Raw genomic sequence first — 17139 nt, forward strand, 5'->3', positions numbered from 1 at the left:
ATCTAATCAGAGTAGAGAGCCAGTTCCGGAAACCCCAGAACCAAGCCAGAAAACTCATCCCCAAGATTCTCTCCCTCTAGACCCCACTCTTGGGTCTAGGAATCTGTGTGAGTCAGGGCTCTCCAGAGAAACAGAGGCGGAGAAGTCCCACGATCTGCCGTCTGTGTGCTGGAGACCCGGGAAAGCCAGTGATGTGATTCGGTCCGAGTCCAGACACCTGAGCGCCTGAGAGCCAATAAGGAAGCAAATTCCTCCTTCCTCTGTCTTCCATTCTCTTTCTGGGCCTCCATGGAGTGGTGGCTGCCCACCCACGCCCGGAAGGGTAATCTACTTTGCGAGTCCCCTGATTCAAACGCTAATCTCATCCAGAAACACCCTTTCAGATGTGCCCGGCAATAATGTTTAGCCCGGGCCCCCCCATGACCCCTTCAAGTTGACACGTGAACTTAACCCTCACGGGGCCACCTGACCTTTGGTTTCGGCTCAGGTCATGATCTCCCGGTTCTTGGGGTTGAGCCCCGAGTTGGGCTCTGCACGGACAGTGTAGAGCCTGCTTGGGATTCTCTCTTTCCCTCTCTCTCTGCCCCTCCCCTACTCGTGTGCATTCTCTCTCTCCCTGTCTCTCTGCCCCTCCCCTACTCGTTTGCATTGTCTCTCTCCCTCTCTCTCTGCCCCTCCCCTACTCGCTTGCATTCTCTCTCCTTCTCTCTCTGCCCCTCCCCTGCCCCTCCCCTACTCACTTGCATTCTCTCTCTCCCTCTCTCTCTCTGCCCCTCCCCTACTCGCTTGCATTCTCTCTCTCCCTCTCTCTCTGCCCCTCCCCTACTCGCTTGCATTCTCTCTCTCCCTCTCTCTGCCCCTCCCCTACTCGCTTGCATTCTCTCTCCCTCTCTCTCTGCCCCTCCCCTACTCGCTTGCATTCTCTCTCTCCTTCTCTCTCTGCCCCTCCCCTACTCGCTTGCATTCTCTCTCTCCCTCTCTCCCTGCCCCTCCCCTACTCGCTTGCATTCTCTCTCTCCCTCTCTCTCTGCCCCTCCCCTACTTGCTTGCATTCTCTCTCTGCCCCTCCCCTGCTCGCTTGCATTCTCTCTCTCCCTCTCTCTCTGCCCCTCCCCTACTCGCTTGCATTGTTTCTCTCCCTCTCTGTCTGCCCCTCCCCTACTCGCTTGCATTCTCTCTCCCTCTCTCTCTGCCCCTCCCCTACTCGCTTGCATTCTCTCTCTCTCCCTCTCTCTCTGCCCCTCCCCTACTCGCTTGCATTGTCTCTCTCCCTCTCTGTCTGCCCCTCCCCTACCCGCTTGCATTCTCTCTCCCTCTCTCTCTGCCCCTCCCCTACTCGCTTGCATTCTCTCTCTCTCCCTCTCTCTCTGCCCCTCCCCTACTCGCTTGCATTGTCTCTCTCTCCCTCTCTCTCTCTCTCCAAATAAATAAATAAACTTTAAAAAAAAAAAAAACACCTTAACCCTCATTATTGGGCATGAGACAATTTGGGTTTACATGTCCAATGACACCATGTCACTGAGTCCCACTAAAATGTTGATGGGGGGTGGGGGTGAGGATTCCAAACTATCAGCAATGCCTTTCTCTGTGAGGACAGAGTGGTTTTTTTTCTTTACTGTTACTGGTATTATTTATTTTCTGCAATAAACAAATATTCTTGAAGTCACCGATGAGAGAAGTCATTAAAGATAAAAATATTGGGGCGCCTGGGTGGCGCAGTCGGTTAAGCGTCCGACTTCAGCCAGGTCACGATCTCGCGGTCCGTGAGTTCGAGCCCCGCGTCGGGCTCTGGGCTGATGGCTCAGAGCCTGGAGCCTGTTTCCGATTCTGTGTCTCCCTCTCTCTCTGTCCCTCTCCCGTTCATGCTCTGTCTCTCTCTGTCCCAAAAATAAATAAACGTTGAAAAAAAAATTAAAAAAAAAAAAAAGATAAAAATATTGATAAGAGCAGGCTGGGTCTCTTCTTCCAGAACCCAGTGGGAAGTTGCCTTCTCCGTGGAAAAAAAAAAACATCCCATGCGTCCAGGGGACATTTGTCATCCTTGATCTTAACCCGACCCCTTCTTATCTTGCCGACAGGGAGAAGGATGGAGAAGGGGGCTGACTCAAACAGCCCATTGTGAAGGGAGCTAACCCCGAGAATCGGCTTTGGAAATAAAACACGAGGCCGGTCTCGTTTCAGTTTCGGTGTTCAAAACCCCCTTTGCGATGTTGTTTGAGACAGACTGAGGTTGGAAATACAGGATCCAAGAGGACTTAGAAACGCTCCCCCTCTCTGGGCTCGTCGGGAAAAGTGTTAGATGATTACGGTGTCGCTGTTATGGAAGGAATGTTTGTGTCCACCCCAAATTCATATGTTGGGATCTGAACCCCACCAAGGGGTGCCTCCCGAGCCTTTTGCCTCCAAATCTGCTGAAGCCTTAAGAGTCCCAGCTGTGCCCCCGGGACAGCTGACTCAAGGTGACCTATACACAGGATTCTAATCAAAAGGGAGCCCGGAATCAGAGTCAGGGAAAACCTTGGAAGCTGTCGAGGATTCATGAGCAAGCAGAGAATCGTGCCTGTGGGATTTTTCTTTTGGAAGCTTGGTCTGTAGGATAATCTGTCGTAATGCCGAAGGATGGTCGTGTTGACTCGTCGTTTTCCTGAAAGTAGTAAACGGCACCTGATACAGCGCCTCGCTCACCGTAAGTACTCTATGGTGGTGATGATTCCCAGATGCCGTCCCCGGTGCTGGAGACACTGCAGTGAACAGACAGACAAAGCCTATCCCCTTGTGGGGCTGACGTTCTGGTCCGCAGGGATAGAAGCGTATCCGTAATTGTTACTAAATCCACATAAGTTAAAACACAGTGTCGGACAGAGACGTAGGGTTATGCAAAGTGAAGCAATTTCAGGGATAGGAGAGAAGTTAGGTGGGCATTTTGGAGAATTTTAGATTGGGCGATCAAGGAAGGCCTCCAGAGCGGGCGGGGGGGACGGGCAGTGGGCACGACAATGAGCAGAGATCAAAATGAAATGAGTAAGCAAGCCATGCACATAGTCTGGGAAGATAGCGTTCCAGGAAGAAGAAACAGCAGGTGCAAAGGTCCTGAGGTACGAACGAGCTTGGGGTGTTTACGGCAAAACAAAGAGGCCAGTGTGGCTGGAACGGAGTGAGCCAGAGGGTGTGGTAAGACGCAAGGGAGCTGTGCTGGCCTTCCGGACCACAAGAAGGCCGTGGTTCTCACTGTCCAGCGAGCTGGGAGCTGCATGAATCCTTGGAGCAGGGGAGTGGTGCGGTCTGCTTGGCGCTTCAGAAGCCACCGGCTGCCGTGGTCCCAAACAAGCATGTCGTATCGGCGGCTGAAAGCAACAACCGTCTCTTGGCTCACATTTCTGTAGGCGAGCAGTCTTCGTGGGCTAGCCTCATTTCCCTGCTCGGGGCCTCACAAGGTGGTGGCCTTCCAGGCTGTCGTCTGGAGATTTCTGGGGGAGAATCCACTTCCAATCACGTGTGGCTCGCTGCAGCGTTCGGTTCCTTGTGGGTGTAGGACCGAGGTCTGTGTCTGCTCGGTGGCTGGCCGTGGGGACTGCTCTCTGCCCCTGTAGGCTATCTGCATATCCCCTCTTCAGCCAGCAAGGGCATGCCGGGTCCTTCTTGGACCTTGACGTGCTTTGCCCCCCACACACGCGACACCTACTTGTGGGAGGGCTCTTTGGGTGTGAGCAAGCCTCTCTTAACGTAGACTCGGAAATTCAGAATTACACCGTCAGGTCAACAATTCCACCCTCCTTCGTGCGCTTCAGAGCATTTATTAGGCGCTTCTGTGTTCCTAAGGCTTGTTGTGGATTACGGAAGGGTCGAGGGGGGAGAAAAGCAACCACAGAGAATTTCATCTCACCGGGAGCCGAGACTAATGGTGCAGAAAGCAGGCGGAGGATTTGGGAGGATACAAGGGCGCCCGGGGCTGAAGGAGGCAGAAGGGGAGAGAATGTGCCAAGAGGTGCGCTTCTGCGTTTACGCGTCTCCCACCAGCTTCATTCTTGGCTCTTTCCAGGTGCGTGGGCCCAGCAGCTAACAGGGGTCTCATACCTATTTGTCCGGTAAGTGAGCAAGTGAATGAATCCGTGGGCTTCAGTTTTCCTCCCTGAAAAATGGGGACACTGGCCTCCCCACAGGCTTGTGCGAGGATGAGACACAGAAGGACTTGTCTGCGTGCGACAAGCAAAGCGGTTTCAAACGCAGTGCCATCTCTTTGGGGAGGGGTCGGAGATGGGCTTTGATGGGCCCCTAGGAGACGGTGGCGGGAGGAGGGGCGGGAAGAGCCCTTCCCATCAAAGGCAGTTAAGTGGCCAACATTCTCGCGGGATATCCCGAGTGCCCCTGAGAGGAAGGGCAAAGGTCCCAGAGGGCTGCGTGGGCACGTTGAAGGCAGCCTTTGTCCTTCATTACCTACCGGTGGGCCTCCCCACCAGGACCTGGCTGAAGACAGAGATCAGTTTCCCTGGGAAGAAAGGGGTTGGCCGGTTGTCCCCTGGGGCTAAGATTCATATTTCAGTGACACGATCGGCTTTATTTATAATCTGCCCAAACTAGAAACCACCTGAAACATCCCTCAGTGGTAGAATGGGTAAATGGATAGCGGTATCTCATACAACAGAATATTACCCAGGGATCGTATTTTTAAGGCACAAACTACTGATAAATGCAACTCATAGATGAATGTCACACACACCGTGCTGAGACAAAGTGGCCGGACACACAAGGGCGCGTCTTGCATGATTCTATTTCTATGAGGGCCAAGAGGCAAAGCTAATCGGTGATGGCGAAGCCAGAACAGAGGGCACCCTTGGGGTGGGGGCAGGGGCCTGGCGAGGAGCGCGAGGGAACTTCCAAGGCTGCTGGGAACGTTCTGTGTTTTGATCCGGGGCGGGGCGGGGGGGGGGGTTGCGTGAGCGTGTGATATGAAGACGTTCATCGAGTTGCTCACTTGAGATTGGTGCATTTTGCCATAAATCCTGCTTCTAAAAAGGAATAAAATCGTGCCGACCGTGCTAGGGTCAGCCGCGTGTTGAGTGATACGTTAGCGCTGTGCATGTATTCTCTCCAACCCCGGGAGGCAGGCATCGGGATTCTTGCTCGATGGATTACGAAGACTGGAGCCTCGAATTCCCAGAGCATGGAGTTAGGAACAGAGCAGGATGCCGGCCTGTTTTCGCGGTCCGCCTCAAGCCCGTTGCTACCGGAAGGGCTGGCTGGCCTGCTCAATGCCTGCACCCAGCAGGCTTGCTGTTCTTGGGTAAGTTGAGCTAGAACTATCATGGGAGGCTCATTCCTGAATTTTATCTGGCCCCGGACGTGGTTCGTGCAACTCTTCCGTCGAGGTCCCGTGCCTTTCTGTCCTCCCTGGGAAGCAGGAAGCCTGGAGCCTCGGAGGACGGGACTAAATATCTCCGGCTCACCCCGCACCGACCCACTTCCTCCCCATCTCACCCCCCCACTCAATCTGTCCCTTGGCCTGAAGCAGGAAGAAGTTAGATGGTGAGCGAATCAGGCCCGAATAGCCTTCGGGTGACAAGAAGGCACTCTATAACTGAACAGCTGTAATAGGCTGATGTGTATCTTGCACGACGCGTGCGTTTAATAAAGTATTAATATGAGGACCAGATTGCTTCTGCCAAGCAGGCAGAGCAAGATTGGCGAGGAGGGAGGCACTGAGTGCTCCCCTGGGAGGCAGGAGCCCTGAAGACTCTCCCTTTTGTGAGCTTGGGCTCCTTTGCTTTGCAAAATAAATGCACTTGGCCAAGGGTGACCGTGAGAGAACTTTCTCCTGGGATGCTTGGATCGCACGATCCAAATAGGTTCTGGAGGGCAGGAGAGATGCTCTGATGGAATGAGTTGATCCATTTCGGTAGTAAAGAAGCTCGGGTGAGAGGCGTTGGGCACAGCGGGTGCCGGGGTCATGTCGAGGGGGAGGTTTTCAAGAATCCACCTTCCCAGCTTCAGACAGCTGGTTCTGATGTGTGCAGGCTCTCTCGGGCTCTCGTGCCTGCAAACTTCTGAGTGCACATTCCTACCTTCCAGAAGTTTGCTCTCCTTCGCTGTTGGAGGCACGTTTGGGGCCGGACGGCTCTCGATTGCGGGGCTCCTCCTGTGCCTTAAAGGATGTTTGCACATCCCTGGCCACGACATATAGATGCCAGTTGTGACAGCCAGAAAGATCACCAGACCCTGCCAGACATCCCCTGGGGAATGCAAAAATTGCCCCTGGTTGAGACCACTCTGCTTTATGGGATCATTTCTTTTTTTTTTTTTTTTTAAGTTTTAGTTTATTTATTTTGAGAGAGAGAGAGAGAGAGAAAGAAAACGTGAAGAGGGGAGGGGCAGAGAGAGAGGGAGAGAGAATCCCAAGCAGGCTCTGCACTGCCAGCCCAGAGCCCAACGCGGGGCCCGAACCCACGAACCGCAAAATCATGACCCGAGCCGAAACCAAGAGTTGGACGCTTAACCAACTGAGCCACCCGGGCGCCCCCATGGGACCATTTCTAGTGGTTTCTAGAGTGAAGGTTGGAGGTCGCATGGACCGGTAAGGCTACCGCCCTAACGACTTGAGTCGCCCTGCTTGAAGAGCCTTAACTCGGGGGCTTTGATTCTGCCAAGTGAACCCATCCCCTAAATCATCAATGCGAAACTCTGTCACGTGAGTTTATGTAGCACCCGCGCAGATCCAGCGAGCAAAGCCACACTTCATCGGGACCATTCGAATCACAGATGGGAGGAGACGATGGCCATGGAAGGGATTCCCTTTGCAAATCTCCAGATCCGTGGGTGCCAAAGTGAAGGAAGTCTAGTGTAATGCAAGATGCCTTTTTGGGAGAGAAAAAATAAAAGATCCAAAAATTAAGGATTCCTTTATCATGCCTTTAGCTTCCGAGTCCAACAATTAATTCTTATAGGCTAAAGGACCTCTGTGTTTCTGAGGCATTATTATTTAATGTGGGCCTATTTTAAATTGTAATTTTTTTCATTAAGTTGCCTCGTTTTACTGATTAAGCCCAGTTTATAACCTAGCTTAGACTATGTTCCTTGAGTAATAACTATTTTTCTTTTAAAATATTCCTTAATAACGTGTGCTCCATATTTTAAATTTTATTCTAAGTCAGAGAAGCCTCCCAGTGGCTCACGAGTCTGTCCTCGTGCTCTCGAAGGAAGTTGGAGGAAACAAGTCTGCCAGGCGGCGCTCCGTAGAGGGTACAAGGTGGGGGAGGGCGGTGCCTGTTCAGCCTCTGTGCTCCCAAGGCTTAGCCCCAACGGCCAACCCAAACTGGGCCGTCTGCCCCAAAGCTTTCTAGAAAAGTCCTTTGAGCAGTCTTGCCGGTGCCAGAGGGGAGCCCGTGGGGAAGCCGGGCAGCCAGGGTAGGGGAGTGATGGCCGGGCGGTCCCCACCTGCACCCGCCCCTCGTGAGGGGCACGGCAATCAGTTCCCTGTATCTGCCTTGTCCCCGGCCCTCCCAGCCCTCAGAAATGAGGATAAGTATCCCCATACAAAGAAGGCGTTTTGATGTCACCATTGCCCTGAGCAGTGAGCACCATGAGCCCCTCTTTCAGAAGAGACCACTGAGGCCTTGGGAGGCATGGGGACTTGCCCTGTGTGTCCATGGCAGAACAAGCCAGGGCTTTGGCTTCAAGGTCGGAAGCTGTTTTCCTTTTCTTCCTGCCACGGCCTGTGGCTTCCGCGTTGTCGGCTGCACAGCCAGCCCTGCCCGGGAGGGCCCTGGCCCCGGAAAAGGCCCTGCAAGGTGGCCAGGGCTCGTCGGGCATTTCGTGGGCATCCCGCATCACAGCCTTCTGCCTCCCGGAAGGCCCACCTGCTCTTGGATGCTGGCCTGACCCAAGGATAGAGAAACAGTGGTTCCCCCCACCCGCCCCCAAGGATGCAGAGAAAGCTCCAGAGGGCACAGCAGGCTGTCAGATGAAATACAGCTGGAAAGAAGCCGATGGGCTGGCAGAAGGGCCCCAGGACTCTGCTTCAGGAGACCTGGGTCCTGGTCTTAAGTTACTTGTCGATTGTTCCTGTGACCTTGGCCACGGCTCTTCCCTTCTCTGGGCTTCAGTTTATCCATTGTAGAACAGGAGGGCCCCGATTCAAGATCAAGAAGGCCACTTCCCCATGGTAATCTGTGGTTTGGGAGCCCAGCTCAACGACAATGTAGCCAGAACCATCGACTGATCTTGTGGCTTATTTCTTTATCTGCCCGTTCGCTTTGTTTTCACTGAGACCCTTCTGAGTACCTACTGTGTGCACGATATTAGTGGAACGTATTAGTAGAGTCACTGCTGTGACAAAATCTCAGCAGCTGAACACAGTGACGTTTTATTCCTCATTCGTATCCTTGTCCATCGGGGACCGCGGGAGGACGTCATTCCATGCTGTCATTCCAGTACCCAGGCTCTTTCCGCCTGACGGCTCTGCCCCTCTCCAGGTCCTCGGCGCCCCCTCCGTCCAGGCAGCTGGCACAGAGAGGGGGTGGGGAGGGTGGCACAGGCCGTTCCTAGGGCCCAGGCCTGGAAGCCACACCCCACGGCCAGGATTCAGTCATATGGCCCCACCATCCCGCAAGGGAGGCTGGGAAATGAGCCCTCGGGGGAGGAGGGATAGGGTTTGGGGAGCACGCACACACGCAGAGCAGGGGCCGTGTACAAGATAGAGCAAAGACAGCTTCTGCGCCCCGGATGGACTCGGGTGAAGGAGCCTGGGACGAGCAGAGCACGAGGTTCCAGACGGAGACCAGCATCAGCCTCCTGCAGGAACCCAGACCCGTGGCCCTCTTGTCAACTGAGGACACGCCGCCTAATGAAGCTTTTCGCCCCCCTCACCTTCCCTGGTATACAGCTCAGAGACAAGGCGACTGACTGGACGAATCTTGCCCTTCTCTGTCCTCAGTTCTCCCATCCACAAAATGGGAAGAAAGACGGCCCCTTCCCCGTCTTGGCTCGCCAGGGAATTGGAGCAGCGTCAGGCGTCAGCAGAGGGTCACAGCACAGCCTTCCCCAGCCTTCTTATTAATAGTATAACCACGTCATTATCAATAATGAAACACAAATTAATAATAAATAAACAAACTAATGGTAAATAATGCATACGTCATGAATAATACATTAATACTACGAGGCTTTTGAGCGTCTACTGCGTCTGACAGAGGGGAATTTGATTAGCTGGCTGGAGATCACAGAGTGGGAATATTTCACAAGAGCCTGGAGATTGGGGCAGGGATGGATGCCGGAAAGTAGCAGGCACGTCTCCCTGCAAAGGCTGGGGGGGCTCAGAGCTGAGCTGGGGGAGGTGAGAACCAGGAGACTGAGGGTAGGGACCCCCCCCCCAGGTGTTCTTCCATGGCCTAAATTTAGGGTAGAAACCCATAGCCCATTAAGGCAGAAAAACAAAAACTTTTCAGCCCCAACAGAATCGGATGTTATGGCCAAGGCTAGGCCAGCTGAAGTTGGCTGTAGAATTTATTTGTTCGGCCATGAATTCATTCATTCGTTCGTTCGTTCGTTCGTTCGTTCATTCATCCTTTCAGTAAGTATGCCTTTCATGCCAACAGCGTAGCCAGCAGCATGCTAAGCCCTCATGTTGCAGGTCATGAGACATGCTTTTGGCTCTCCAGGAGCTCACAGTCCGCGGTAGTGGGAGACAGATTAGCCAAACGTGTTAGGGCTATGGTAGATGGTAGGAGAGGGGTACTTAACTCTGGCTTGGGGTGCTGGGCGTGGGGTAGGTGAGGTTGGGGCTGGTGTCAGGAGAGGCCTCTGGCATAAGTGATGTCCAAGCTAAGCCCTGAAGGCTCTATCGAAGCCGTGAGGGTAAAGTGATGGCAGGTGCATAGACCCAGGAGCCCCACGATGTCTAGTATATATGGGGAGCACTGAGTGATTCCGATGGCTGAGGCTCAGCCTATGGAAGGCAGAGGGACAAGCAATGAGCTGAGGAAGAGGCAGGCCAGGGGGGTGAGGGGAAAAGGTTTGGACCTCATCCCAGAGGCAGCGGGGAGACGACGAAGGATTTGGATCCAGTGTGTGACATCAGGACACCGGGCTGCAGCATGATCCTCATGCGTCCAGGGCACCACGGCCAGCAAGCACCGTCATATGCCATGTCCGTGCGATGGCTCGTTCACTACCTCCTCTGTGCAGCATGCCAGCTGAACACCCACCACGTGCCAAACATCATGCAGGAAACCGGAGAAGCACATCAGGTCCCCGACCTTAAGAAGCTCCCAGTCTGACGGCAGAGACATACACACAGAGACATTTACAAGGGTCCGCGAGCTCAGAAGAGGGAACATCAGACTCAGATCAATCAAGGAAGGGGCGACTGTTGCGTTGAACCTGGAAGGGCATGGACAAATTTCCCTAAATGAACTCAGAGACGGGCATTCCAGGAAGAGGAAGCAACCCAGGCGAAAAGAACAACCTGAGGGGGTGTGGAAGGGGTGGTGGGTGGGTTCCACGGTGGCACAGACGCGGCGTGAGACTGATTGAGTTGGAGAGGCTGAGAGAGGCGAGATCATTAGGGACCCGGTTGGCCATGACAGAGTCTGAACTTGATCCTGAATTGGAAGGCAATGGGGTAGGGAAATTGCGTGGCATTAGCCAGGGAGGTGGCGTCGTCATATTTGCATTTTAGAGACATCACTGAGACCCCAGGTGGGGCTGCGTTGGAGGGCCATGGCTGGAGGCTGTGCAGGGTCCTGGGCTTCTAGGGGCGTAAACCAAGGCAGGACTGGTGCGGGGCAGAGACAGTTTGGAGAAGAATTGATCCGTCTTTGAGACAGGTGAGCTGTGAACCTCTCCTCTTCGCTCAGAGGCTTTTCTTTTCTTAAAAGGCCCCCTCCGCCCTCTGAGCCACCCCTCACCCCGGTCCCTGGCTGGGAGCACCTGTTATCCCAGCACGGAAGATGTATTTCACGGAACCCTCTGTACCTGCCTGAAGGATCTGGTTGCAATAATTGTTTTGCGGTAATAATATTTATTATGCTAGTAATTACGCGGCACAGGGAGCCCAGGGAGGCTGTCACCAGTGCCACGCTGTGGTATTTATCTTCATGAGGTGGGGTGACCTCTTTTCTTCATGAGTGGTGATGCACGGAGCTCCCCCTTTCACATGGAGGTAAATCCCAGCGCCACAGAGAGGGGAGGGCGTCATCAGGAACTTATGTGACCCCGACCCCCATGGTCGACCCCCCAGCAGGGTCTTAAATCCAGCTGGTGGGGCTGTTGCCAGCATCCGACTGCCTGTCTGCTCCGAGTCCCGTCTTGGTGAGTCCAGGCTGATTCTCCCCAGGGAGAGGGGTCCTGGAGTCCCTGCCCGCCCACAGGGAGCTCCTGGTCCGATGGGCACTGCTTTTGATTCCTCTCTAGCTACTTTGCCTCAAAAAGTGATGACTTCAGTGACACAAAACAGGCACTTCGGGGCCAAGGTGACTGTCCAGAGCTGGGATCGGGGGCTGTATGTCAGGGATGCGATAGAACAAATTCATCCATCTGGCCTCGGGTCTCTCGCCGTCCTGGAAAAGTTATCAGACACATTCCCCTGGCCTTCCTCGCATCCTCTGCTGGCTTTGAACTTGAACGTGGCCTCAGCTACCAGTCATCCTGCTGCCCCTTGTGGAGGTGTTGTGTCCTGCTGACCCAGCCCGGTGTCTGATCCCGCCGGCCTGGAGCAAAGCTTCTTGTGTCCTTCTGGGCACCTGCCCCTCCTCCTCACCCCTGCTTTCCCCTTGCTTACCATTGGAAGGCAATGGGCAGGGGGCTCTGCAGGAGGGATAGCGAAAGAGTACTGGATTCAGAGTCAGAGGGCCGGCCTGCCACGCCAGCTTCTGGGTGATCACGAGGAAGTCGTTCTGTATCGCAGAGCCTCTGTCTCCTCGCCTGTAAAATGGGGATGCTATCCCACAGGGTTGCTATGGTGACCAGTGAGATAATAATTACAGATATGCTTTGAAACCTGCCCAGCACCAATCACCTGCTTTTGCTCAGTTTGGGGCTCCTTCAACACATATTTATTGAATTCCTATTAAGATGCCAGGAACGGTTCCAGTTTCTAGGGATAAAGTTGTGATTAAACACCACAAAGTCAAGGACTTTGGGCTGAGGCTCCTTTCACCTCCTGCTAACACAACTGTGAGACCTGGACACAATGGATGGACACCTGTTTGAAAAATCTAGCACATAAATCCTTGCAGGCGGTTTGGGGAAGAAGCCTGGAATTTAAAGTACCCCTGAAAGAATGAGTATAAACACGTCCATAAACCAGACCCTCATAAGGTAATCCTGAAAATGTCCGAGATACAAACTAAAGTCACAAAAGACCTGGGAAAGTCTCAATTCACACGAGGTGACAATCAACAGGCCCCACTGATAAGATGGCACCTGTCTTGGAAGGTATGTGACAAGGACTTTAAAGTAGCTATTTGTAAAAATGCTGGGACAGGCAATCACAAATGGTCTTGAAACAAGTATTAAAATAGAGAGTCTCAGCAAAGAAATAGAAGATATAAAGGAGAACCAGGCAGAAACTTTAGAACTGAAAAATACAAGAACTAAAGGTAAAAAAAAAAAAAAAAAGAAAGAAACCTCACAGGACAGACTCAGTAGCAGGAATGAGATGACGGAGGAAAGTCTGTGAACTTGAAATAGATCAATAGAAACCATCCAATCTGAACACCAGGAAGAAAAGATTGAAATACACACATACGTGCACACACAAAATCTCTGCTCTCATGAAGCTTCCAAGCTGGTTGGGTAAGGGGGTGGGAGAGGGGAAGATCAGTAGACAAACAAATAAATGTGTATCAGGCAGGAATAAATGTTTAAAAAAGAATGAGGCAGGGTAAGGAGCAAGAGAATGGCAGGGATAAGATTTTATATAAGATAGCTGGGAAGGGCCTCTCCAAAGAGCAGAATGGAGGGATTGAGCCATGTGGGTGCCTGGGGAAAGATTGTTTGGGGAGGCGGGACCGGCAAGTGCAAAGGCCCTGAGGTAGGGATATGCTTGGAGTATTGAGGGGCGGGCAGAGGTCATTGTGCGGGGGGTGGAGGAATGAGGAAGAGAGTGAGGGGAGATGAAATCAGAGAGGGCAGAGGTGGGAGCAGGGATCCCAGTTGGGAGGCATTGCAGTAGGCCAGCAACAAATTATGGTGACTGGGCCCAGGGGGTGGCGGTGGAGGGGTGAGGGAGTTGGATTCTGGATGCATTTTGTAGAGAATGCAGGCCTTGCCTGAGCCAAGGAAAAGTAGGGGAAGCATCCCTTCCGTTTGGTTCGTTTGAGGTGCCTGCGGACATCCAAGCGTGCATTAGGCGGTAACGCAGGACCCTAGGTTCGGAGTTCCTGACCCACCTGCTGCAAGGTGCCCGGTCACCTCTGCTGGCAGGAAGGGACACGGGACACCAGCTCAGCACAGTGCCCCCAGGAGGAGTGGGACGCTGTTCAGAATGCACCAGTCACGCTGTCCCCTGACAGCGAGCCTGCTACTTCTGGCCGTCACCCCCCTCAAGTGGACACACGCTGTTTGCTGCTCTGGGGTCCTGCCGGATGGCGGTTCAGCGAGGGCCATTACGCACGGATCCTGCTGGGCTCGTGCTGCCTGTGCTCTTTGCTGTACCCACTGTGCGGCCTGCTGACTCGGCTGGTCTGCCTTACATCCTCCCGTGACCGATGGGGTGGCCACTCACCGCCCAGGGCTCATTTCTTCTGTTGGACAGAGTCCTCCTGCCTGACCTCCATGAGAGGCCCCTGGGTACTCTAAGGCGGCACCAGTGCCTGTCGGGGCAAATGTGGCCAGAGAGGCAGGTGCAGAAGGCACCTGAAGCTAGGTGACACAACCTGGCCCAGGCTGTGTCACACAAGGCCACCGGGAAGAGGTGCTGGCACGAGAGCCCTCCTGGACACAGCACCCACTCTATGGAACAGTCCAGGGCATGGGCCAGAATTAATCTGTTCCTTCACCCAACAGAGACTCCGACGGAGGCACTGCTCCAGGCACGTAGGTAACACGGCACCTGGTTACAGCCCGTGGCCTCACGTCGTGGTGACCATTCACCAACTACGCCGTCACAAGTCCTGTTCCGTGATCTAAGCAGTAGGGGACAAGGGGTGTTTTGGGGACTGTGACAGCCTGGGGAGTCAGGAAAAGATTTCCCGAGGAGGTGAGATTTCCATTAATCCTGGAAAGATGGATAGCAATTTCCCAAGCCAAGAGCGAGGGCTCAGGACAGAGGGGACCATCTGTGCTAGGACTCAGCAGTGAGGGACGGGGCTGCTCTTGAGGAAGAACAGAACGCAGAGGGGCCTGGATGGGGATTTTGAACTAGGCGTGTGCCAGATGTCCCCGAGAGGATCCGCAACATTTCCTATGCGCCAATTCGAAGCTCTGAGGTCCCTAAGAAGGCCAGAGCTGTGCCTTCTAGAGAAAGCAGCCTGGCTGCTGGTGGAGGATGCTAGAAGGGCATGAATGGGTGAAGGAAGTCCGAGCCAGACCCCGACCTCACGCTACTCCGTTAACCACCAATGTCTGCTGAGCCCCTCTGGGGTCGAGCACCAGGGACAAGTTAGCCTTTACTCTGCCAGTCCTCGAGTTGGTCAAGGGAGGTATGGTCGCCCTCGCTGTTGAACTAGGTAGGGAGAGGTTTAAGCGCTGCACCAGGCCAGCCATGGGCCGTGGTGGAATTATAACTCACGTGACCACCTTGTGGTTTGGTGCTAAAAGCCCTCGTCCCAGGAAAGTTCTCGACCTGGGCAGACTGAAACATCCACATAGGTCACCCTGATATAGCTTCTGTCTCTTTCCGCTGCATCAAGGCAGGCCTGCACCCCTTCCAGGGGGCCAGACGTGAGCCGGCCTTCTGGAAGCGTCCCCTCTGAGCTGGGAAAGGGGAGAGGAGGGGCGCTGGGATATCACAAGGCGAGTTACCGGACGCAGGAGCTATTCGTCATCACCTCGTTGGGGAGGGCGCCTGGTGCCTACACATGGCCTGTGATTTTGCTAAACGTATCTTAACAGGAGCGGTATAAATGATGTCAGAGATAGAGGGGGAGAGTGATGGCCGCATTCGGGATAATGAACTGCTTAGTTAGGATGAATCCGGCTCCCCTCCTGATCCTGCTTCTTGATACTGTGCTCGGGGGCTTTCACGCAAAGGGCGGATGGGTGGCAAATTTAATGCCGAGAAAGACAGAGCTCTGTCTTTAGCCGGTGGCGGATTAATTGACGGATTCACTTCTCGGTGAAATGGTGTGGAGCTGTACCAGGAACCAAGGCGGCAAGATTTGGGCTCGGTTCACATCCGACTTGGGGTTGATTGGAGCTGGAAGGCCTCCAAGATCCGGTTCATCCCTGTTCGCAGACGAGGAAACTGAGGTACAGACAGAGGGACAGCCTGCCTGAGGTCGCAGAGCTGGTGGGCAGCACAGTGGAGACCAGAACTCAGGTCTTTTAGGCTCTTTTGACTGTGCTCCCTGCCTCCTGGCTGGTGGATGAGCCCCTCTCCCCTGACCCCTGCCTGCTCAGCCTTCCCTTCCCACCAGCCCGATTTGGGCCGTGGCGGCAGGGGCGAGGTGGGGAGGTGGGGAGGAGGGGTCCTGGCAGTAGGGGGGCCTTCGCAGATCTCCTCTCTTTGCTTTTCTGTCCTCCGCCTCGGGAGAAGGGTGCCATGGGGGTCTCCTGGCTCCGGATCCCCGGTCATCTCTAAATCCTTTATTCCTTGACCAACTTCCAGATATCAGACCCCGCTCTTCCCACCTCTCTCCGGGACCATCTTTCTTCAGCCAGACAGTGGGAAGTGAGAAGGATGATGGTCCGGGAGGCCAAGAAGCATGGTGTCACCTCACCCTGTCGGGGGGCACCCGCCCTAGGTGGGCTGTGGGTGGTGAACAAAGCCCTAGAACCCTGTGATGATTCCCATCTGCACATTACACGTGGGGAGACTGAGTCCCGTGGGGGCCACATAACTTGCCCAGGTCACTACTGAGCGGTAGAACAAGAAACTTGAACTGGATAACTGACTTCAAATTTGCTGGAGGCGTGTGGGCGGGAGAAGCAAGGAAAGTGAGGGAGGAACTTTCAGACAAAGAACCGATGTAAGGCATTCGGAAAGCGGTGGAATCTTGTGGAACAGCAAGCCTCGGAGAGATGTTAGCCGGGTCTAAAGGAGATCTTCTGTGCTTTCCTTTTGCCAAAGCCTCCTTGACCATGAACCCTCCTGTGTGTGCCTGTGTCTGGGAAGGTGAGTTCTCACCTGTGGTGCAGGTGCTGATCGCCACTGACCCGGTCCTCTCCTGGTACAGGTGTCAGAAAATTGCCTTGTCACCCGGCTCTCCCTCTCTGCCTAGCTAGCGACCCTCCCTCCAGACCTGAGGCTTGGAGCCCACAGTCACCTGAGGGCTCGTCCTGGCCTTGGACAGGAACCACCTGGGAGCCTGCAGCTCGTTATGAGGCTCCGATGGCAAGCCTTGGGGGGAGTGGGCCCTCCCCTCCGCCCAGCTTCCCTGATCCCAAGCCCAGGCCTCCCCGTTCGCGGTTTCCGTCGCTCCACGTTGGGTTCCCTGTGTGCCCTTCCGGCCCCTGCATTGGCCGTCCCGCCCCATCTGAGAGCCAGGCCTCTGTGAAGACACAGTCAATGGAGTGGCGAATCGGGGCTACCCTCCCCGAAACCCCACGTGACCTCAGCAGGTCACGCGACTCCGCTCCGGGTAGCCCCAGGAGGCAGGGGTAAGAGACTGGCCTCCAAAGGGGGCAGATCTGGGTCCCAGCTTTTTCTGCTTAGGTGGTGGTGTCACTGGACAAGGCCCTACCTGCCCCCGCCCCCGCCCCCGCCCCCGCCCCACCAACCCGGAACCTCAGTTCCTTCTTTACGACAGAGAAATCCCCCCGGGGCCGTGGCGGGATCGTCCCCACCTGCTCGTAAGAAACCTCCAAAAGCAGCACTTGTCAGATCTCATTTTAATACTCTACTGATATTAATGGAGCTCGCATTCCAGAAGGAGAGGCAGATGTGCAAACAGACAATTACACTCCAGCGTGACACACGCAGCCAGCGCGGCATCTTATGTTGCACAGGTTGTTGCTAGAGCTGAATGGGGGCCAGAAAGCGCCACG

At 54.4% G+C, this 17139-nt stretch overlaps 1 protein-coding gene across 2 annotated transcripts in view; it reads left to right on the top strand.

The window, feature by feature from the left end:
* Positions 1 to 17139, top strand: part of IGSF21 (immunoglobin superfamily member 21) — a 231607-nt gene that overhangs the window by 81425 nt on the left and 133043 nt on the right. Inside the window, exon 1 of one of the 2 annotated variants that reach the window (XM_045475842.1) lies at positions 2605 to 2686. The exons of the other annotated variant lie outside the window; for it this stretch is intronic. Coding sequence (XP_045331798.1) covers positions 2620 to 2686 — 67 coding nt within the window. The 5' untranslated portion in view covers positions 2605 to 2619. Of the gene's footprint in view, positions 1 to 2604; positions 2687 to 17139 lie in introns of those variants that run through there. 2 annotated transcript variants of the gene reach the window in all.

Source organism: Leopardus geoffroyi, chromosome C1 (genome assembly GCF_018350155.1).
Source record: "Leopardus geoffroyi isolate Oge1 chromosome C1, O.geoffroyi_Oge1_pat1.0, whole genome shotgun sequence".
Lineage (NCBI taxonomy): Eukaryota > Metazoa > Chordata > Mammalia > Carnivora > Felidae > Leopardus > Leopardus geoffroyi.